Source organism: Cololabis saira, chromosome 4, assembly GCF_033807715.1.
Source record: "Cololabis saira isolate AMF1-May2022 chromosome 4, fColSai1.1, whole genome shotgun sequence".
Taxonomy (NCBI): Eukaryota; Metazoa; Chordata; class Actinopteri; order Beloniformes; family Belonidae; genus Cololabis; species Cololabis saira.
This window is the reverse complement of record NC_084590.1, coordinates 13,773,077-13,797,264: the sequence shown is the minus strand read 5'-3', so window position 1 is coordinate 13,797,264 and position 24,188 is coordinate 13,773,077. Positions and strand designations below refer to the sequence as shown.

Sequence of the window (24,188 nt, the reverse complement as noted above, 5' to 3'; positions counted from 1 at the left end):
AAAGGTCACATGACCAGCTCAGTCTTTACTAGGGATGGAAAAATGTATCACGATAATTTGTGGCATTTATCCCGATAACGATAAGAATGACGATTAAAAAAATACCAATTCAACTCCACCTTTTTAACTATAAATCTATCACCACATTCAGTGTTTGGAGCCAAAACACTGCTCTAAAAGATACTAAATACTACTAAACTACACCAATGGGAATTTATCTATCTCTCTTTCTTTCTTTCTTTCTTTCAGGCTCATAACTTTCTTTCTTTCTTTCTTTCACGCTCATTTCTTTCTTTCTTTCTTTCTTTCACGCTCATTTCTTTCTTTCTTTCCTTTATTCTTTCTTTCACGCTCATTTCTTTCTTTCTTTCTTTCTTTCTTTCTTTCTTTCTTTCTTTCTTTCTTGCCTTTATTCTTTCTTTCTTTCTTTCTTTCTTGCCTTTATTCTTTCTTTCTTGCCTTTATTCTTTCTTTCTTTCTTGCCTTTATTCTTTCTTTCTTGCCTTTATTCTTTCTTTCTTTCTTGCCTTTATTCTTTCTTTCACTCTTGCCTTTATTCTTTCTTTCTTTCTTGCCTTTATTCTTTCTTTCACTCTTTCCTTTATTCTTTCTTTCACGCTCATTTCTTTCTTTCTTTCTTTCAGGCTCAAATCTTTCTTTCTTTCTTTCTTTCTTTCTTTCTTTCTTTCCTTCCTTATTTCTTTCTTTCACGCTCATTTCTTTCTTTCTTTCCTTCCTTATTTCTTTCTTTCACGCTCATTTCTTTCTTTCTTTCTTTCCTTTATTCTTTCACGCTCATTTCTTTCTTTCTTTCTTTCCTTTATTCTTTCACGCTCATTTCTTTCTTTCTTTCTTTCCTTTATTCTTTCTTTCACGCTCATTTCTTTCTTTCTTTCTTTCTTTCTTTCTTTCTTTCTTTCTTTCTTTCTTTCTTTCTTTCTTTCTTTCTTTCTTTCTTTCTTTCTTTCTTTCTTTCTTTCTTTCTTTCTGGCTCATATCATTCCTTCCTTCCTCCCTCCACGTACGTTGTGCGTGGATTTAACCACAGAATCATAAATCCGACTTTACACAAAAACATCATCAACGGGAATTTATCGTTTTTACCGCGAGATGACAAATTCTTACCGTGGGGAATTTTTTTGACGGTTTATCGTGAACGGTAAAATATCACCCATTCCTAGTCTTTACCATATTTCTTTAAATGAAAGCTGAAATAGAACAAAAAAATGCTATCGTGTGAAGTTTTTCTCAGCAATGTAATCACTGGTGAGTATTTTAGGGAAATCATTTTAAACTGACAGTTGAGATCTGCAGGCATTTATTATAAAACCGTGTTCTGACATGAGCTTGGTCTTTGAAGTGACTGAGGAGTCTTGAACGTCAGAGTGAAAGCAGTGAACGGGAACGGTACGTCTAAAAACGTAAGTGGCAAGAGGAACAGGCCTTAAAAAACAACCAATGATCCTCATCAGTCATGTGGTTGTTGGTCCCTTAAAATTACTTTGGAGACCAGGATATAAATAGTTTGATAAATGGATTCAGAGGAGGAAGATCATTTTCTGCTTCTCTTCCCAGAGTTTTGACAGCTTTGTTTTTGTAATCATCCCCTCTTCATCACTTCTAGCATTTCATCGGTGCGTGTTTGACGAAGCAGCTCTGAAGAACTGAAAATAATGACATGACTAGGCCTGTGTTGAAAAAAATCGATTTCCCAATTATAAATCAATTCTCATATTTATTCCTAAAAATCGATTCATATGTATAAAGATCGATTTTTTTTTCTTTCTTTCTTTCTTTCTTTTATTTATTAATGTATTCTTTCATCATTCATCATTACATTACAACTTTTGGTTATTTTTTTATTTATCCCCAAAAACGGAATGTTTTGTTGGACACAAGAATAACTGGTGCCATGTTTTTGCCTTAAAATATGTTTAAAGGTACGAAAACATTAAAGTGTTAGGTTATAATTGCATAAATTGTCTAGATTTCATTACTTTATATACTGTCTTGGGGTTACATTTGTAAAAAATGCTAAAAACCAAATGCTCAAAAATTAAAAAACAAAATAGACCGAAAATGGAACAAATAAAAACGGAATGTGGGAAAAAATAAAACCAATTTCATCCGTCTCTGTTTCCTCCCTGGATCTGTTTGGTAATTCTGACCCACATGATGTTTCTGAAAGCAGTTCTATCAGCATTCTGGGAGCTGATTGGTCCTTACAGCATCATTAGCTGCCAATACTTGCTGTTTAATCTCAATATAATACTAGTAGTAATATTTTGCATAACTACAGTCATATAATTCATGCAACAGCTCAAAAAACAGTTTTTATAACACTAACCCAAATCAATATCCAAATCGGATCGAATCAAATCTTGATAATCGATTCTGAATCTTAAGAATCGGAATCGAATCGATTCTTGACATTTGAATCGATCCCCAGCCCTAGACATGACGTCAGAGACGTGAATGTGACGGATGTGAGCGGGCCTTTACCTGACTGCCCTGCTCCTCCTCCTCACAGACGGCGGCCCCCTCCCTCCGCTGGTCTGCGGGGGTCCGAGGCCCGTCCTGCGCCAGTCCCAGGAACTTCTCCCTGGCGCTGAAGAAGTCTATGCTGTCGGTGCTGTGGCTGGACGAGCCGTCGGCCTCGCCGCGGCTGTCCAGGGGGCGGCCGGCCTGCAGCTCGCTGGGGTTGTTGTTGTCGTCGTTGAGCGGCGTGGGGGGGGTCTCGGGGCCGGGCGGGCTGGGCTGTTCGCTGGCGGAGTCGGAGAGCGACGGCATGACCGAGTCCGAGTCGCTGGAGCCCAGAGTGAGAGGAGCGAGGGGAGCGAGGGGGGCGACCCCCTGCAGGTCCAGGGACAGCGCCCCCCTGTGAGCGCGCCGCGGCTCGGGGGTGGGAGGCAGGATGTGCAGGGACGGCGGCGGGTGCGGCAGGGCCGCGGGCACCGTGACGGCCACGCTGGCCGAGTTGTCCGGCCGCTCCTCGGGGACGACGGTGGCCGCCCGCGGTCTGGGGAGGAGGAACGGGGCCGGCTCTTCACAGTCCGACCCGGGGGACCCCCCCGCGCTGCCGGAGAGCGAGGTGGAGCTGCCGGAGTCTCGGGGTCCGGCCCCGAGCGCCTGCAGCACGGCCACTCCCAGGAAGTGGTGTAAGGAGGGGGAGGAGGAGGCGTTGTTGTTGTGGGAGTGAGAGCGGCCCAGGGAAGGAGGGGAGGACTTGCACATGGACTCGGGACGGTCCGACAGGTCGCCGGCGGAGTGAGAGCGCCACAGCTTGTTGTGCCGTTGTTTGCTGTGGATGACAGAAAACGTATTATATTATATCATAGTTATATTTATATCATAGTCATTTTACATTTATATCATAGTTATATTTATATCATAGTTACTGTATATTATATTTACGATAGAGCTTACATTTGGTACACAAATTAGTGTATAGTATAAAACGTAAATACAGGCATATTTTATAATTTATGTTTAGTTGTGTAAAGGGGGTGGGATTAAATAAGTTTATACTTCCTCCCACTCCTTTTCGAACATGTAACTGAAATATGTTTTTTGATGTGTTTTTTTTTTCTTTATGTGGTGGAATGCCCACCGAGATTTTAACATATATCGATATATTTTCAAACGCGATATGGTACGAGACAATATAGTTTATATCGATTTAAAAAAAAAAAAAAAAAAAAAAAAAATTAGGATTTTGATATAGCTTATTTTGTGACAAATTTACTTGAATGTTTTATTTGAGATTTGCACAAATGTTTTGTTATTTGCACAACTGTCAACCTCAGTGGAAAAGTCTGCCTGTTACTGTCTACATTGTATTAATTGCAGTGTATTTTAATTTAATTGTTATGCAGGAAAGGGATATTTGTTTTATTTTATTCAAGAAGCATTTTTATTCAATATATGCAGGCAGTTTATTTTTATTTCATTTGTTTTATACATTTTGATATTGTGCAGACCTCTGTTAATAAAGGTACCCGTGTGACATTTGGCACAAGGCTTTGTATTAAAACTGAAAAACTGAAAAAAAAATGAAGCTAACAGAGATGCTATGCTATAATGCTTTGGGGGAAACCCCAATTATGTCACAGAAAAAATATCGATATATATCGAGTATAGCCATTCAGCTAGAAAATATCGAGATATGGGCCCTATATTTATTTATACAAATTAGTGTATAGTATAAAACGTAAATACAGGCATATAATTTATGTTTAGTTGTGTAAAGGGGGTGGGATTAAATAAGTTTATACTTCCTCCCACTCCTTTTCGAACATGTAACTGAAATATGTTTTTTGATGTGGTTTTTTTTTTCTTTATGTTGTGGAATGCCCTCCTATATTTGTTTCTCTTATAATTTTTTCTTGTTTTTTTTTTTTAATACATGTTCGAAATAAATAAGAACGAACGAACGAACGAACGAACGAACGAACGAACGAACACAGCGGTTAGAAGGAGCTCGACGTTGACGCTGCGCAGCTGCTGCCGTGTGAGCGCTCACCTGGCCAGCAGGATCCCCTGGTACTCCTCCAGCTGCTTCATGAAGGACGGGTTGGGCTTGGTGACGGCGCGCCTCTCCTTCACGTAGTCCAAGGCCGTGTCCAGATCCCAGCCGTACTCCTTCATGGCGTAGGCGATCACCGTGGAGGCCGAGCGGCTCACGCCCATCTTACAGTGGACCAGACACTTGGCGCCGGCCTTCCTGGCGACACGAGCGAGAGAGCTGGTTTTACAACAAACACTGGGCGGACCGGAGAGACCGGAGAGACTTTCACCTGCCCGACCGTCCCGGCACCTACTTGGCTTTGGTGATGAACTTGTAGGTGTCGTTCCAGTACTCCAGCAGGTTGGTGGCCTCCTCGTCGTACACGCGGATGTTGTGGTACTCAAACATTCCTGGGAAGAAGTTGTCGATCTCCCTGGTCACATTCAGGATGTAGCGCACCCTGCGTTAGAGACACGGAGAAGGAGGTCGGTGGATGAAAAACACTTTTAAAATGTGGATTAGTGCTGACAATTTGATTGATCTGGAGACTGAACTTGATAAAAACCACTCAACAGTGGACCTTGTGTTCCTATTATAATGATAGATTCTCTAAATCAATACACGGATCATAATCTCACCTCCGTTGTATTGCACATGTTTTCAACCAAGTACATCAATTAAATGCAGCACTGACGTGACGGATCCCTCACCCGCTATTCTGCAGCTCCTCCAGGTTGGAGGCGTTCCACTCAGAGCCCTGCGAAGCAGAGAAAGGTAACGTGTGAACAACGCTGATTCACCAAGAGACGCGCAGAAACGTCAAACGTGAGATGAACAGTTGTTGTGTGGATGGAGCTACCGGGCCACGTTACAGTGGTCACTTCATGCAAATCTCGACCTAAATATCTAAATCTCTGGCAGATCTGAAGTAGCTCTGCACCCGGCATGACTCCGACGGGCCATGATTATTTCAGCCCAACAAAGGCAGAACATAAGGAGAGGTATTTCAGGGAAATAAGAGGATCCTGCTACAGGCAGAATCTCGTCGAGTTTCCTCTGATTGGTCCAATTTCTGTACGTTTTCCAGGTGAGGAATGTTTTAGGTGTAACAGCATGCAAATGCTGTACCTTATAAGGAAAGACCACTGTTTTGCATAACACAGAGCCTGGAAGAGTCTGCCACAGTCTACAAGTGTTGTTGATGATAAACTCATTGTGAAAACACTAAGGCCCCATTTACACGGAGCAAAAACGGAGGCGTTTTCATGCGTTTTGGCCGTTCGTTTACACGAAAACGCAGCTCAAAGCCCCCAAAAACGATCATTTCTGAAAACTCCGGCCAAAGTGGAGATTTTCAAAAACTCAGTTTTCACGTTTGCGTCTAAACAGAGGAAAACTGAGGAAAACGGAGGAAAACGGAGATTTAAGCTTCAGAACGTCACATTATGCACCAGAAACTCACCAGCGTCATGAGTGCGACCTGTTTACAATTAGTTTGGCCACCGTCAATATTTTCTTGTATTTTACCTGTTTCATATTCTAAAGTCACACTTAAAAGTAACTCCACTTCTCTGTCACGGACTCTCGTTCCGTCTTGGAAGTAAAGCCTGAATTATGGTTCCGCGTTACACCAATGCAGATCCTACGGCGTAGGGTATGCGGCGATGCATACCCTACACCGTAAGCTCTGCGTTGGTGTAACGCGGAACCATAATTCAGGCTTAACTTGAAGTTACACGTGTCATTTGTTGATGTTTTTTCCAGGATTCTGATTGGCTGGAATGACGTTAACAGCGTTTTCATGCGGGTCCGTGTAAACGAGGATATTTTTGAAAACGTAGAGGGGAAAATATCCGTTTTTGTAAATACCCGGCTACGTGTAAACGTGGCCTAAAAGACTTTTTCAAGGACCATACCTCTCTGGGTTCTGATTTAGCCGCTAATCTACATTAAATCTTGAATTCTCACCAGAAAGACGTGCTCAAAGATCTCCGTGGGGCTGTCCATCTGTCCCAGGATGACGATCATCTCGTTGTCGATGAACTCCTTAAACTCCCTCAAGTTACAAACCATCTGCATCTCCAGCTCTGTTCTGATCTGGGAGAGGAAAAACAAAACATTCAGGCCCGTTGCTGCTGATGCCGGCTGAGGTTTTCTGCTGCGCTCCGTTAGCAACAACAATCAAACACACACACACGTCACAAATGATATCTGAACAGACAAAAGTGCTGGAGGCCGCAGCTGAATGTAGGACATGAGAATTAGAAGTGAACTTCATTGACCCTCACCTCCTTGCATGTGACGTTCTCCAGGTCCTTCTGCATCATGATTTCTCTGAGGCGCATCTTGATAAGCCTCTCTGTGCGTTCTCTCTCCGTGGGCCTGCACACACACACACACACACACACACACACACACATCTTTATTTAAAGACACCTTGGTCGTGTTCTCTCTGTGCCTGTTCAGACAAAGAGAGGCAGCAGCCCCTGCCCCGTCTTGTGTTCACGCGTTCACTTTCACCGCCTCAATGAGCCGACTTGTTCCACCAGAGAACTGACACTCTGTCCCATTCTCAGAAACGGGAGAGGGAGCAGCAAATCTGGGAGAGCGGCCCGTCGGCAGTCCACAACAAAGTCCTCTTGTAGGAAAAAAAAAAGAAAAATAGCTGTTGTTGTTCCTCTCTCCGTTTCTAAGCCCTGTGCCGGGAGAGGCTTTTAGCCTCTGGATGTCAGGCTGATGATACCAACAAGTGGCCTAATTACGTCTCCGGAGAGAAGAGCTCAGTTTATCTCAAAGCTGCTGCTTCTTGTGTTGGCCGTTTTTTTTTTTTCCCTTGCTCCGTCTCTAAGTGATGCAACGGTGTATCAGTACACAGCAGCAGGCCAGCTGACAGTCCTGCCGGGGCCCCGGACAAAATAATCTAAGATGGGCCCCCCTGCGCACGGATCTCTCCTTCTCCTCTTCCTCTCCTCTCCCTCTGCTCTTCAGGTTTTTATACAAGCTAATGGACGTTAACATTAGACCTAGCCAGTTAGGTTAAGTTACAAGGTTGGTAAACGTTGGCTGTGCTGTTTCTTACCTTGCTCTACCCTGACTTTATTAATTCCAGCTTCACCGTCACCACCTTTTTAAAATATTTGTGTAGAGAATCTACGAGGCCTCTATTTTCTTCTTCTCTTTTCTCTTCTTTTCTGAGCACCGGACTTGTGCTGACCGGACATTTTGACCATTCTAATGGTTGAATTAAATGATAACATCAAATTTTGATCAGCGGCCAAAACATTTTTGTGTTGGGGGTTCTTGACCACAAGGACAATTAGGAAGAAAACAAATAACAAGCTTTTATGTAACTCAAATACTACATATTTTTTACACAAATAGGCATATTTTGAAACATTTTGAAAAATGATTCCATAATTTAATGAGAATAAAAGACAAAAAAAAAATGAATGAGGGCCCAGTTCTGGGCCCCCCCCCTACCCTGGGCCCGGGACAACAGACCCATTTGTCCCCCCCCCTATCGGCGGGCGTGCACAGCAGTGTTGGGCAGAAGTCACACGAAAAGGGAAAGCGGGACGGTGTTAGGCCTGTGTTGAAAAAATTGATTTCCCAATTCTAAATCGATTCTCATATTAATTCCTAAAAATCAATTCATATGTCTAAAGATCGATTTTTTTTCTTTTTTTTCTTTCTTTTTTTCTTTTATTTATTTATGTATTATTTTTTTTCATCATTACATTACAACTTTTGGTTATTTTTTTGTTTTTCCCCAAAAAAGGAATGTTTTGTTGGACACGAGAATAACTGGTGCCATGTTTTTGCCTTTAAATATGTTTAAAGGTATGAAAACATTAAAGTGTTAAACTGTCTTGGGGTTACATTTGCAAAAAATGTTAAAAAGCAAATGCTCAAAAATTAAAAACCAAAATAGACCAAAAATGGAACAAATAAAAACGGAATGTGGGAAAAAATAAAACCGATTTCATCCGTCTCTGTTTCCTCCCTGGATCTGTTTGGTAATTCTGACCCACATGATGTTTCTGAAAGCAGTTCTATCAGCATTCTGGGAGCTGATTGGTCCTTACAGCATCATTAGCTGCTGTTTAATCTCAATATAATACTAGTAGTAATATTTTGCATAACTACAGTCATATAATTCATGCAACCACTCAAAAAACAGTTTTAATAACACTAACCCAAATCAATATCGGAATCGAATCGGATCGAATCAAATCTTGATAATCCATTCTGAATCTTAAGAATCGGAATCGAATCGATTCTTGACATTTGAATCGATCCCCAACCCTAGACGGTGTATTAATGGAAACTCAAAATCAGCGAGTTTTAGAAACTCTGAAGAGTCAATACATTTATCTGGATACTGAAAACCTCCCTGACGACAGCGGGAGGCAGCGAGCAGGACTGAGCAAGGACAGACTTTATCCAGCTCCCATCATCCAGTTACACTTTAACCTCACAACAAGTCCCAGCTCGCCCGCCGACGGCCCGGGGAGCGATGACTAGCCGTGGAAACGGACAGTGACGACACAAGGAGTGGCGTTCATGATGAAGGATGGAAACTTCATGGAACTTCCTTGTGTTGCAAACAGATGAGGGGCCTACGGGAATTCACTGTAGCAGCGACGTCCAGCAGTCAGATGTGAAAACACACGGCTCAGAGGTCTTTCGGGAAATAACCTGATATGTCAACAAACGCCAGCGGCTCATAGCGCCCTGGCAGCCGGCCAGCGTGGAAAAACAGGAGGTTACAATCATGCGCGTGTTTAATCTCAGCGTTAAGCACAGCCAAGGGCAAACACACTCTGATCCGGGGGGGTTAACGAGTGACGTATTTCAGAGTCTTGACAGGAGGCAAATATAGCCGTTTCTTCAAAGTCAAGTTTAAAGTTGCTTTATTTCTGACTCTTCTCCATCCTTTTCCATCCAGGACAGTCAGGTGCAGCGTGGCTGAACCCCCCCTCCCCCTCGGCCTCATTCCCACCACCTGTTTCTGTCTGTTCACGTCTCCGTCTACCTTCCTCTGCGTCTGTCTGGATTTCATCTTTCCGAAAGTAAATCAAGCCTCAGCTATTTTGGACGCCTGAAGATCTTTGAAGGGTGTGTGTGTGTGTGTGTGTGTGTGTGTGTGTGTGTGTGTGTGTGTGTGTGTGTGTGTGTGTGTGTTTGAGAGACACTCCAAATAGGTAGTCAGGAATGTGACTCAAACAGCGGGGAGGGGAATTTGGTATTAATAAAAGACATAAAAACATAAGCCTGAGTCATTCCCTTTACTTACTAATGTTTCCTTGGGGATCAGTTGACGACTGTGTCACGACAAACAATACGCTCCTGCTTTTATTGCACCTGTCTGGGATGTGTTTTTTATTTCCTTCAAGCTGTGCTGTAAAGTTAGAGGCAGAGTGTGACCCTTGCTCCGGCCTACTGGCCTGCATTGCCCTTGCTGTGTAGAAAGCGACACCGTCAGCACGTGAGCGAGGCCGTGCTGCCGTGCAGCCGCAGCTGCAGCACGTTAGTGTCGACCCTGCACGCACGCCGCTGCGCTGAAACACCTTCGGCTTTCTCTGAATCCGTGCTGCGAGCACGAGCTGCGTTTCACACGCCTCTGAAGAGCGTTTTCACCACCATGCAAAACTGCACGACTGTTTTAAATAAAGTGCATTTCAACAGGAAACTAAAAAAAAGAATTAAGGGAATAAGGGGGAATGTATTTGATGGTTACATCCTTTATGTACAAACAAAGTCGGGTTGTTTGTGGGTATTTATTTAACACATCTGCTGGTTGTAACGTGTACAGAGTAGGGCTGAAACGATTCCTCGAATAATTTGAGTAATTCGATTACAAAAAATTATCGAGGAATTTTCTCTGCCTCGAGGAATCGTTTAATTTTGCAGCTCAAAGCAGGTGTTTCGCCCGGACTACATTTAATACGGCACAGCGCGCTGACGCCACGCACGTAAAGGAAGAAGAGGCGGCGGATTTGTTTGGTTTTTGTAACATGCCATGCTCAGGCAATGAGTCTGCAATGGCCCAGACGGAGACACATGTAGCTCAGTGCTTAACTTTTATTTTTAATCCACTCTATATTCTTCTGGTCCGTTCTCCTATATGTTCCCCCTCTAACCCGGTACATACATAGGTTCCTCTAAACATCTGTTCCTGCTACAGTTTTCACTAAAAGAAAAGGCAGAAAATGTCAGAAAAATAGAAACGTAATAAAGCTAACTGGGTAGTTTTCAATTTTAGCTCTGTAGTCATTCATGGATAAAACAAGCAGCACTGGTGCCTAATGTGTTCCAATACAGCAGGGCTCATTATTTTATTTTTAACACTGCCAAAACTCAAAATCTTAATACTTTAACTTAAAACTTAATTAGAACTTAAAATTAAATGAAAGTTCAATTGAAACACGTGGGAAAAACACCTAACCTTTGAAGTTATGTGTGTTATCAGGTGTAATGGCATTTTTAGGTTAGAAGAAATAAGAAAAAACTTCTTGGTAAGATCCTTAGTTTTTTTGAGTGAAATGCACAGCCATGAACCTACTGTATTATATAATTTAGTCTTAGTGACGTCAATTAACATCTAACATCTTATGTATTATGAATATGTACATTATATGTATATTTATAATTGCTGTTTAACTAAACAAAAATATGTTTTATCCGATTACTCGATGGAATTTTCAGTAGAATACTCGATTACTAAAACATTCGATAGCTGCAGCCCTAATACAGAGTAGCACATGGACTCCGCAGGAATTTTACACGGCGCTGCAGATGCAAACGGAGCGCTCGTGTGAATGACTCCCTGTCTGAACGTCTCTGCAAAAGGCCTTTAATATTCAACGGCGAGTGTAAGTGTGAGCGTCGCTCTCTGTTACTCACACGTCCGTGAAGAGGACGGGTGAATTGGCACGATGCGACTCCACGTCCTGCATGGCGTTCCACTCGTTGATGCAGAACTGGTTGGACGAGATCCTGCTCTGGTAGTAGCTGACCCAGGTCAGGAACAGGCTGCCCGGGTAGTAGTTGTGGCAGCGAGCCACATCGCAGGCCTTGTGCAGCGACTGCAGGGCGGACCTGAGGACGGCCATTACAAGGGAGGACAATTCACACTTGACTCAAAGTCTCCAAGGAGAGTGCAAAATGGTTCGATAAACAAGCGTTTAAAGCAAGAGAAGCGAGGGAATACAGCTATGTGGGGACATAATGCTGCGATATCGCTGCAGGCGAGGCAGAGGTCACTGAAGTAAGGAGGATATCGGAGGAGGAGGAGGAGTATGAATAAGCATGTGAGAAACAGAAGGGAGGGGAAAGCAGAGATAAAAGGGGGGAAAGGGAGAAAGGGAAGATAAGAAAAACTGACAAATAAAAACCAAGGAGGCCAAAGTCAAAAGGGGCAACGTGATGGATATGTAACTTTTACGTAAAATAACACTGAGCAGCTGTATTGATTGAAAGAAGGACAGCTTGCTCACCACATGGCCTGGACGGACACGGGCTTGAAGACGTGGACTCTGCTCACCGTGGACACGCTGAAGCCCCTGCGGAGACGGAGAGGGACAGATTAGACATGGGGTGACCGGTAGGGGTGGGCAAAAATATCGATATGGCAATATATCGCGATACCTTTCCAGCCGATTCAATATCGATATTCAAAATTTTAATATCGATTTTTTTTTTTTTTTTTTAAATATATTTTTTATCCCTGATTTTTTTCCCATTATATCACCCAGTGCTCCTACCTAAGTGACAGTCCTGGGCATTGCCACTCTCTACCAACCCTGGGAGGGCCCTGCACTGAGCTCAGGTTTTATTTCACGTTTTATTTCATTTTATAATTTATTTTTTATATAACACAATTGCCTGTCCTTAAAAAATGAAAAATAATGGACAGAGGTTTATTTATTTATGGATTTATATCTATACTGACTGATCACTGTGCCTGTCCTTGGTTTTAGTACCCATCTTTCTTGTGTTTATTATCATTTGCCACATAATTAAAGCAACCTCATACTAAATGTAATGTTAATTTCATATGATGTAAATAATATGAAAAACATATACAAATATGTTGTAACTTTAGCTAGTATAGTTATAATAAAACATTGTTTTGACTCAGTTTGTCCCATGAATTGTCACTATAATCTGATTAACGTACAACTCGGATTTTAAGATCCATCACTATCATCTGATGTACATATATACAACTTGGATTTTAAGATGTGTAATGCATTTTTACATTTTTCGGTGAACTATGTAGAATATAATAATCGGGATATCGCATAATCGGGATATCGCAATGTGTATCGTATCGTGGCTCAAGTATCGTGATGCGTATCGTATCGTGAGGTCCTTCCCAATACCCATCCCCACTCCTTACCCATCTCCGTCCAGGTGGATCAGAGTGTCACTCCATAGAGGTAGAACCAGCCCCACCGTACAGCAGCTGGAGATCAATAAACAAACAAAGGGAGGTGCACTTTTTAGACATAACAGCTGACAAAGAAATGAGTCAGAAATCCTCTAAACTTTCCCCACAGTTATTCTCTGTATACATTTATGACCACATACGCAGGTATTTCATGGCTAAAAAAAGGAAAGCAACGTCATCAGTATTGCACGGCAGAAAGAGGTGCAGCGCCGGGTTTGTGCTGACTGACTTCTGACTGCTGCAGCGACACTGACCTATCAGCAGAGGCAAAGTCCATGCCGAGCACGATGCTCTCCTCTGTGTCCTGCCTGCCGTTGGTGGAGACCACCACCATGTAGCGGGTTACCTGAGGGTAGGCGCTCTCCAGACGCACAGCCTGCAACACAAGGGGAGGAAAAAACAACAAGAGAGAGAGATAAGGGTGAGAGGCAAACACCTGGCCTTTAGTTTGGAGAAGAGAAATTACTGGTGGGCGTTTATGACTTGTGTTGTCTGAGAGATTTTAGCTGCTCTTTAATGTCTCAACTTTCACAAACACATAGCTGGGACCCCAGAAGACAGAGAAAAACACTTTTCTACTCCCAATAATTAGGGCCCGAGCACTTACAGTGTGAAGGCCCTATTGTATCTGTAGGAATTTTTTTTCTTCTTTATTATTTTTATTTTTCCGATGAAATGAGGGCCTTTTTGCCTCCCTAAACGTGCCCCAAAAGTCACCAAATTTTGCACGCAAGCCAGGCCTGGCGAAAAATTTGATATTTAATGGTTTGTATTAATGGGCATGGCCTACTGGCTCAACAGCGCCCCCTAGAAAACTTTGTGCCTCAAGCCCCACGATACGGTTTGACGTACATGCACGAAAATCGCTACACACCTGTATCATGGCACAACTTAAAGAAAAGTCTCTTGGCGTCATGGCCGAAACCGAACAGGAAGTCGGCCATTTTCAATTAATCGTGTCATTTTGGCGAAATTTATGCCATTCCTTCGGCAGTTAATACGGCCGAACCGTAACGTGCACCCAGGTGTGTTATACATCAAAATGTGCGTATCCATCCAGCGAAGAGGCGCATTATTTTTTTTCTTTCAAAAGTGTTACCGTGGCGACGCTAGATGGCAAAAAGCGCGCCCGCCCTTCATCTGATTGGTCCATATTTGATAGTTCCCCAAAAGTCACCAAATTTTACATGCAAGCCAGGCCTGGCGATACATTTGATATTTCATGGTTTGCATTAATGGGCGTGGCCTAACGGCTCAACAGCGCCCCCTAGAATACTTTTCTCTGTCATAACTTTTGAATGGTTTGACATAAAGAGTCGTGGGTGGTGTCATGGGACTCGGTATTGAGTCCTTGACCATAAATTGGTGAAAATTAGCCCCGCCCCTTCTTCTGATTGGTTGTCCCGATTTTCTGCTATAACCTTTGAATAGTTTGACAGAGAGTCATGGATGGTGTCATCAGATTCTGTATGGAGTCCTTGACCTTCATTGGCCTGAATTAGCCCCGTCCCTTCTTCTGATTGGTTGTCCCTTTTTACTGCTATAACTTTTGAATGGTTTGACATAGAGAGTCGTAAGTGTAATTGCTGATATGCTTATGGGGGCGGTGGCCATGAGTACGAGGGCCCGTTCATCGCTGCTTGCAGCTTTAATTATTAGTTATTATCCTTTACTGGAGTAAATGAGACGACTCAGATTTAAAAAAAAAAAAAAACAAGCCGGGTTTCAGTTCTTTATGTTTCTGAGAAAAGAAGTGAAACCAGACACTGGGGCGAAGGCGCCGTGATCACACCACCCTCCAACTGACCCTCCTTTGCCATCAGGTTTTCTCTGCACGTGCATGTGGGCAGTGTGTTACGCACCAGTCGGATGGTGTCCTCCGGACGCAGCACGGTGAACATGGTCTGGAGATGCTTTTGGAGGTCACCTACGCAGAAAAAACATGCAAATATTCACCCTTAGTCTCAGTTTCCTTGTACGATCACAGTCGTGTATCTTCTCTGCTGAGGGAAGTTTCTTTCTTATGTCTTAGCTTCTTTCAAAATGAGTAAAAATATTTATGTCTTCCTGTAAAACAAACAAGAATCAGCCGCTTTCAGAGATTTTCTGGTCATCTGAGATTGATTAAATGCTGGATGTTTTTCTTTCTTGTGTGATATCCAGGAAACAGGATATGTCTGAGCTTATCGGTAAAGTTGGGCAACAGTTCTACTGAAGATAATACCGCCCGTTAGTCATGACGCTGCAACGGAAAGTCCATTTAAAAGTGATTATGACTGAAGTCATTCTAAGGAGTCATATCCAGGTAGGAGGAGGAAGCGCGGCCGGCGCTGCGAGCACGAGCCCTCACCTGTGTGTTTGTTCCTGCGCTGGCTGATGCGAGGCGTGGAGTTTGGCGTGGGGCTGTTACCCCTGGGGAGGAAGAGCGCGGCGCCTTTAACTGTGAGGAAGCTCTCATTGATGCTAGGACAGAAGAAAAAAAGAAAAAGGGGGATGAATAAGAAAACCCAAGAGCGGTTCTGCTCAGTCACCTAATCATATTTGCTCTTTCGTGTAACTTAATTATCTACGTGTGCCGCATTTGTAATCGTTTCCCCGGACGTGCGGTGTCAACACGCCGGAGACGGGGAGCAGAAACATGCCGGCCCTGTCACGGGCTGATGTCGCTGTCACAACGCTCCACCGAGTCGCTCCACGGTCTGCACGCTCTCAAAACCAGAGCTGTCCAACCCATTGCAAGCAAAACAAGATCTGGGCCTCCACGTGAACCCAGAACACAATGTTCTGCGCTCCTCCACACAGCTGGACTACACTCACACACTTCCTCACACCAGCAGCTGCCAGCGGGGAGGGATGGGAGGAGAACAGGGGTCCAGGAGGGAAGGGAGCGCGGAGCGCGGGCCGCCCTCCCCCACACTGTTCCAGTCAAGATCTTTTTATTATTTTTTGAGCGGGAGGGGCGCTCGATAGCAAAGCAGGTTCTGTTAAATGAGGTTCTGGTTCATCCCGGAGACTCTTAATCTCATTAAGTGTGACTGAGGTCACTGCGTTGAGGAGGTCGCATAATAAACTGAGGTCAGCGTTTCAGCTGCATCCAAAATAAGTGTGTTGTGAGTATGAGGGTTACACTGCAGATATAAAACAAAGGGAGACTGACTCCTGCAGCTGTTTGTGACAGCCAGACCCGGGCAGACCCGCGCCACCGGCGACGGTGGGTCACGACCCGGGCGGCGAGCTCTCATGGCCCTTTCTCTGAGGTGAAGACAAAATGACCATTTCCTCTGGCTTCTTTATCTCCTTTAATACTTTAAACACATTAGTGTCAAATGAAGTAATGTTGTTATGAGGTCAAATGTAACAATAATAGTTTAATGGTTTTCCTTAGAAACTAAAATGGGACAAACAGAGCCACTATTTCCAGAGCAAACACAGATCCGGGGAGCAGGCAAACCTGTTCAGCTGAGGTTGGTTTCATAGCCTCTAGGGCCAGAAACTGAGACCAGAAGCTGATGCACACACAGGGAAGTTCACCAGGAATAATAAAAACAGGGAGCCGATGACATCAAAGCCTCGCTTGTTGTCTTTTTATTTTCTTAATTATGCAGACATTTAGATGGCAAACTAGGGATGGGCGGTATGGACTAAAAAATGTATCACGATAATTTCTGGCATTTATCCGATAACGATAAAAAAAAAAAAAATACCAATTCAACTCCACCTTTGTAACTATGAATCTATCACCACATTCAGTCTTTGTAGCCAAAACACTGCTCTAAAAGATACTAAATACTACACCAATTAATTGAACGAACCTTCCTTCCTTCCTTCCTTCCTTCCTTCCTTCCTTCCTTCCTTCCTTCCTTCCTTCCTTCCTTCCTTCCTTCCTTCCTTCCTTCTTCCTTCCTTCCTTCCTTCCTTCCTTCCTTCCTTCCTTCCTTCCTTCCTTCCTTCCTTCCTTCCTTCCTTCCTTCCTTCCTTCCTTCCTTCCTTCTTCCTTCCTTCCTTCCTTCCTTCCTTCCTTCCTTCCTTCCTTCCTTCCTTCCTTCCTTCCTTCCTTCCTTCCTTCCTTCTTCCTTCCTTCCTTCCTTCCTTCCTTCCTTCCTTCCTTCCTTCCTTCCTTCTTCCTTCCTTCCTTCCTTCCTTCCTTCCTTCCTTCCTTCCTTCCTTCCTTCCTTCCTTCCTTCCTTCCTTCCTTCCTTCCTTCCTTCCTTCCTTCCTTCCTTCCTTCCTTCCTTCCTTCCTTCCTTCCTTCCTTCCTTCCTTCCTTCCTTCCTTCCTTCCTTCCTTCCTTCCTTGAACCATAAATCATCTTTACACAAAAACATCATCAACAAGAATTTATCGTTTTTACCGTGAGATGACAAATTCTTACCGTGGGAGTTTTTTTTGACAGTTTATCGTGAACGGTAAAATATCGCCCATTCCTATGGCAAACCTCTGTATTGGCAAATCGAGCCTTTGGCAGCAGCTTTTAAATCTAAACCCAATGAACCCGACTTCAGTTCAAGTCCCACAGCATCATATTAAAAGACGTTCGGTGTTGGCTGTCACTTCGGTTTCCTGTCGTCCCCTTTCAGTCTGCAACCTCATCCCTCTGTCATCCAACTGACCTTCCTGAGAAGTGCTGAGGCCGTCGATGCGCAGGATCGGGAGACAACAGAGACTTGGAAGCAAAAACAAACCGCAGCGTTGTGCCGAGCTCATTTCCCATAACCCACCCACCCTTGACCCAGCTGTTTCCTCTCCCTCTCGTCTCTCTGTGTTTTTTCCCCACATTTCTCACAACTTCATCACAGTTTCAACTTCCGTTATTTTCCTCAATTCCTGCTGCATCACCTCTCTCTGTGACTCACGAACTGTACTTGGCACTGACCAAGTATAGACACGCCTTGACCGTCTTATGTCATTTGTAATGCAACACTGAATGCATATGCATGCGGACGCGTTTTAACACCTGCCTGCAGACACATAGAAAGAGAAATGCCAGCTTGACAGTTGCAGAGGAGGAGCTAAAAGACTTCTAAATACAGTTGCTAAAAATACAGTAGCCTTTAAAAGTCTTAGCTATTGATAGACTGTATTCATATGAGAACAGCAGACTTACTGTACAGAGAAGCCTCTCTGAAGCCCACTGTATGTATTCTAAGAATTTAAACTGGTTTCAGGCCACCGGCATGGCTGTGTACACACTGCACCACCGTCCACTCAGCCACACCAGGGCTGCAGCAATGGACTGCAAAGAAAACTATTACAATTACTTTTAGTTTTGGATATTTATCCAAGTAAAGCAAGATTTGGAATAAATCCCCTGTGGCTGCTGCGTACCAACGCGAGCATTTGGTACTGACATTTTGGAGACGTATAAATCAGTCATTTAATAAACGTGTCTTTCCAAAGATTTGGGGAAATGAATGTGCTTTGCTGCAGTAAATTACATGAACTGCCTCCACCCTAATGTGTTACTGTACACGTGCAGGACCTGGTATGATGCTCAGCACCCGCCTGAAGCAGCTGCAGAAATTATACCGAAAGGTTAATTTCTGCTGTGATTACATGTTGAAGACGGTAATAAAATCAAGCGTTCGCAGGAATGCGTGCAGATTCACTACAATGAGCTGCATGTTTTAACAGGCAGGACGATAAAAAAAAAAGAAAAAGTCTAGATAAGAAAGAGGTCATCTTTGCCACTGATTAAAGCAAAAGCGTGCATACAGGGGGATCAAATAAGTGGTGGGGGGCGAGAGGTTTCGACTGACATCAACTCCACACAGTGTGTGGATCAGAAGTTGGGCTGTGACAGATGGAGATGAAGAGAGAAGAAAGAGAATCTAAGTGGTGAGACTGAAGTAGGCCATCTTTTGGCTCTAAAGCAACCCTGACTTTAGACTGAAGGAAAGCCGTAGGTATTTGTTGGGGCAACAGTGGCAGACACAATCATCACTATGTAAGGGCCACTCCGAAAAGTGGGCAGATAACTGGGTGACCCCCTCCTCCAGTGCGTGTCCATATTAGTCACTCTCGGGAGGAGAGAGGGATAAATATAGGGCATGGCTCTATACGGGGCAGGCCCTGCTAAGGCCTTGTGAGTTTGCACCCAAGTCAAGTCACATCAACCCATGGGAAAGACAGTGGGTTGGCTGGTGTGTGTGTGTGTGTGTGTGTGTGTGTGTGTGTCCAGAGGTGAATGTAGGCCCCGTCACATGGAAAATGCACCACAATCAGAAAACTGTTACAGATGGATAAGCTGGGAGAGAAGTCGTAACTCACAACAACTCTGCCACAAAAACTGGTTCAAGCTGTGATGCACTTGCTGGCAGAGGTGGACAGAGTACTCGACCCCAGTACTTGAGTAAGAGTACAAATACTACTGGTCAAAATTTACTCCGTTACAAGTAAAAGTAGCTCAGTCAAAATATTACTCGAGTAAGAGTAGAAAAGTACTTGCTTTTAAAGGTACTTAAGTATCCAAAAGTAAATGCTTTTAAATTTACTTTAAGTAAGAGTAAATTTCTTATTTTCCATATCAGTAAATTACTATATTTTTTCTAAATTAATTGTTGCAGGCTACTTTGGCGGTATCGTTTGAGGAGGCTTGACGTATTTCCGCTTTACGTACATCCCAGTGGAGAGCGTGCACTGTGATAGGTCTCCTCCTTTGACAAAAACAGCTTGTGTCCAATAGGATTTTAGGGAAGAAGAAAAAGAGCAGACCTGAAAGTAACGAGTACTTTTCAGTCTTCCTAGAAACTTACTCGAGTAAAAGTAAAAATATTTGTCTTAGAAATGTATTCAAGTAAGAGTAATAAGTACCAAAGAAATCTAATACTCAAGTAAAGTACAAATCCTCTGGATATGTACTTAAGTACAGTACTCAAGTAAATTTACTCCGTTACTGTCCACCACTGCTTGCTGGATATATAAGACAGCAAATTATGGGCTACTGAAACAGAAAAGGTCAGCAGTGATAAAGAAAGGATAAAGCAGGTCAAACTAAACATAGCCCCTGGTTAGCCGGCACTGATGCCAGCAAACCCACCGCCTCCACCCCTCCACCCTCTAATGTGTGCCTGATTTAAAAGGAGCAAATTAGGAAAAACCTAAACAAATGTGTGTTGACTGCGCAACATTAGATCCATCACACGCACACACCAGGGACAGACAAAAACACAAGTAGTGATTGACCTTTATCCGCTGACCATTCCCCTTTCACACACACTTCACTTCACTTCCTCATCACATCTTCTGTTTTCTTGGAAAACATGGATGCTGCACAAACACACGGATTGAGCGGAAGACGGGTTTACCGGCGTTGCTAAAATTGGTGGGATAACAATGGTCCTCCAGATGCGATGTGGCCACAGGTAACACTTAACTCCGGCTACAGCCGCAAGACTTGTAATTACTCATAGAAGTGCTGGTTAAACATTACTGGTAGTCCATTCTGGCACATAGACAGAAAGGCAAGAGGCATACAGTATGTGCATAAGCATTAAATATATGCAAACTAAAGGTGGGGGGGGGATAAGAAGGTTTAAAACTGCTGCTGTTTTGTAGACATGTGACTTTGAGCACACACCATCTTGCACTCTCATCGCCCCATAAACCCTTCTTGAGCAAATTCAAACTGGAATAACAGAAGTAATAACCTTGCCACTATATGACACGTGAAATAGCGAAACAAACACTGGAATCGAGACGTACGCTGCCCTCAGCGCCCCCAGAAAACCACAATAGAAGGCCAATTCCCATGCAGGGCACAACCACTTAACCACTTACTCAGAAAACAGGAAAAAAAGCTGTGATACATCGCAGCAAAAAAACATAGACACTTTAAATAAGCTGGTTTTGATTTTTTAGAAAGTGGTCAAGCTGATTTCATTAGCCTTTAATCCAGTTGCAGTAATATGATTATTGATTTATTTTTCCCTCTCCAACTTGGTGCAGCTTATCAGAAGCGACACCACATGAGAGTTTGGAAACACTGGGACAGGCTAGCCTTTGATCTGTCCTGAAGGGCAGACCACATGTACGAGCCAAGTGAATCCTTTTATACCTCACAAACAAAAAGCAGCACTTTGTCTTGCAGTTCGCAGACACTGGAGATTATAGATAAGATCACAGTTAGTTGCATTGTGCTGAATTCCCACTAACGACTCTCTCTCCATCAGCTTCGACTGGGCCGCGAGGTTCAGAACATCTAAGTACACAAAAAATATTCATAACAGCCAAAAAAAAACATCTTCAAGAGTAGCCTTCTACTAAAATTAGCAGTTGAACTGTCAGGATCACAAAGGATTCTATGTGATGTGACATTCGGCTTCTTGTTTCCTTGTTATTTCAAACCAGGCTATAAGTGTTGGAGACTAATCTGGGACCATTTCTAAAATACATCACACAATAAAAGAGTCAAGACACCAACTACAGTTGAAATATATTCAAGTATGCTCATTACACTCATCCCCAGGTGTTCAAACAATTCCCCACCCCTGGTCAATAAATAAATTAAAAATAGATATAAAAAAGAAAGGAGGAGCAAAACTATCCCTTGAGATCTCTTTATACACTGATGAGATTTATGCTTATCTAAATAAAGCATAAGTCATTTGTCATGTGAACCTGTGGAACAGGTAGGATGATTCACGCAGTCTGTGGAGCATTAATGTCTATGTTAGGTCAAGACGAGGCAGCGCGATGACTGCAAGGATGCTGCATCATCAGGAAACACATTCTGCACTAATATTGCAAAAACTGCTGCAACATGACACTTACTCATAGTGTTGCATCTGGCGCGATTGTAACAATGACTACCAGCAACAAAATGGGAAACACTTGGGGGCAAACTTCCAAGTTTTGTCAATGTAGAACTCTTGATGTCATTCCTCTTTGGCAGTGATCCTGTCTTCAGGCACCTGGATCTCTGTCCCTGACATGCAGAGGTGTCAAGTAAAGAAGTACAAATACTTTGTTACCTTATTTAAGTAGAAATCTTGGTTATCTATACTTCACTGGAGTCATTATTTTTCAGACGACTTTTTACTTTTACTCCTTACATTTTCACGCAATTATCTGTACTTTTTACTCCTTACATTTTAAAAACAGCCTTGTTACTCTATTTCATTTCTGCCTTTAAAAAAAATATCCAGTTAAATTGCGCCATCCGGATAGAGTGAATTTGGTTGTGGTTGTGGGACAGATGTTCTTGTCCAGTTTTGTTCTTACATCCGTTCCCTCAGATTCCTGCAACTAAACTTGGATGTACATTCCAATAAAGGTTAGGATAAATGATAACATGCCTGTGAAGTTTGACTTTTTGCACCATTACAATACTTATAGGCAACTAGTCATCATATCTCCTGCTCTCTGAAACACATGTTAATGCTCAATAGTACACATATATGGTTCTTTAATATATTTGCATTATACTAAGATGCATTCATTTTCAATTGCTTTTGTCCTTAATGGCTTTTTCCCCCCCTTGCATTACTTTTACTTTTATACTTTAAGTAGTTTTGAAAACCAGTACTTTTAAACTTTTACTTGAGTTGATACTTCAACAGGAGTATTTTTAAACTCTAGTATCTATACTTCTACCTGAGTAATGAATGTGAATACTTTTGACACCTCTGCTGACATGATGTCTATTCACTGCTTATATGGTTAAATAAACTTCCAGAACATGTTTTAAAATGCCCCACTACTTATTCTACTCACAGCTGGTCCATGTGGTTGTTGGAGCCCAGCGCGTCCTCGCTGAAGTAGGGCACCATCTTCGCCCCGCAGCACGAGCAGAAGCTGGCCGCCGACGAGGCGTCGGAGCCGGCCACCGAGCCGAGGGTCATGCCGGTGCTGGGTGGAGGGAGGACCGAGGCGTCCGGGGCTCCCTCAGGGTGGAGGAACAACTTTTTCTTTAGCGTTTTCACAACACTAAGACGTAAACTACAGTCCCAGAAAGAGTTTTAAAAACTGACCAAAATAGTCCGCGAAATAAGTTTCTTCAAACCGTATCTGTCACATTTAACAGGGAGAGAGTCGCTTGTGGTTTGCGTTGCCGCTCCCGACAGCAAACTCCCCGGGACTCTCCATGGCAGCGACAGAAGACTTCACGCTGGGGTTACTGTACAGTTTCCTGGGCACTGTGCTCCCAGTCACAGCGGACTATAACTAACAACTGTCCTGGTCCTGGTCCCTGGTCCGCATCCTGCAACATCTGACTCCAGTCCGCCGGCGTGAAGCCTGGATTATGCTTCTGCGTTAAATCGACGCAGAGCCTACGGCGTAAGGTACGCGTCGACGCGCACCGTACGGCGTAGACTCTGCGTTGGTGTAACGCGGAACCATAAATCAGCCTTTAGTCACCGGGGCGGCCCGGGGGGGCGGAGCTGCGGACACGTGTTTCTGGGAACAGTGGGGAGCCAATGAGGGGAGCGCCCCCGCCCACGCCGGCGGCATCTCTGCATTGACGCTCCCAAGCTAAACAAGTCAATAAAACACTGGCAAGCATGCTGTTTATGCCAGCGATTTATTACGGCCTAAAAGTTCCTCCTCTCACTGTGTTCTTAACGATGTTTTTACCAGGAAGTGTGCTGCTTTTTTTATTTTTGTTTTTATTGAACACTTGAATATTGTACAAATCCTTGAGGCATATAGAGCATGTAGATTTATAAAGGCACACAACACATTCTGCATCAGTGTAAGAGTCCAAGACAGATATGTTGTAGTAGAGCAAGGACATACAGGACTGTCTCAGAAAATTAGAATATTGGGATTTTCTGTAATGCAATTGCAAAAACAAAAATTTCATACATTCTGGATACATCAACTGAAATATTGCAAGCCTTTTATTATTTTAATATTGCCTGATTATGGCTTACAGCTAAAGAAAAACTCAAATATCCTATCTAAAAAAAAATAGAATATTCTGGGAATCTTAAACTGTAAACCATAATCAGCAATATTAAAATAATAAAAGGCTTGCAATATTTCATTTGATTTGTCATGAATCCAGAATGTATGACATTTTAGTTTTTTTTTTAATTGCATTACAGAAAATAAAGAACTTTATCACGATATTCTAATTTTATGAGACAGTCCTGTACACAAATGGCAGGTCAAAGTTAAAAAAAAACAAACAAACAACTAAATATAAAATAAAAAAAAATACAATTATAATAATAAAATATAAGGAAAACGATGAGAAGCTGGGGCATTAGTCATTTTCAAATATCT

At 43.0% G+C, this 24,188-nt stretch overlaps 1 protein-coding gene across 2 annotated transcripts in view; it reads right to left on the bottom strand.

Moving 5' to 3' along the window:
• ssh2a (slingshot protein phosphatase 2a) overlaps window positions 1–24,188 on the bottom strand; it is a 39,143-nt gene that overhangs the window by 3,562 nt on the left and 11,393 nt on the right. Inside the window, exons 1-13 of one of the 2 annotated variants that reach the window (XM_061718943.1) lie at window positions 22,674–23,154; window positions 15,313–15,425; window positions 14,825–14,889; window positions 13,217–13,338; window positions 12,912–12,977; window positions 12,007–12,072; window positions 11,414–11,608; window positions 6,796–6,889; window positions 6,476–6,604; window positions 5,218–5,264; window positions 4,821–4,967; window positions 4,523–4,723; window positions 2,503–3,301 (exon numbers count right to left, since the gene is read on the bottom strand). In XM_061718943.1, coding sequence (XP_061574927.1) covers window positions 2,503–3,301; window positions 4,523–4,723; window positions 4,821–4,967; window positions 5,218–5,264; window positions 6,476–6,604; window positions 6,796–6,889; window positions 11,414–11,608; window positions 12,007–12,072; window positions 12,912–12,977; window positions 13,217–13,338; window positions 14,825–14,889; window positions 15,313–15,425; window positions 22,674–22,801 — 2,172 coding nt within the window. In that variant the 5' untranslated portion in view covers window positions 22,802–23,154. Of the gene's footprint in view, window positions 1–2,502; window positions 3,302–4,522; window positions 4,724–4,820; window positions 4,968–5,217; window positions 5,265–6,475; window positions 6,605–6,795; window positions 6,890–11,413; window positions 11,609–12,006; window positions 12,073–12,911; window positions 12,978–13,216; window positions 13,339–14,824; window positions 14,890–15,312; window positions 15,426–22,673; window positions 23,155–24,188 lie in introns of those variants that run through there. The other variant, XM_061718944.1, reaches the window with a different exon arrangement.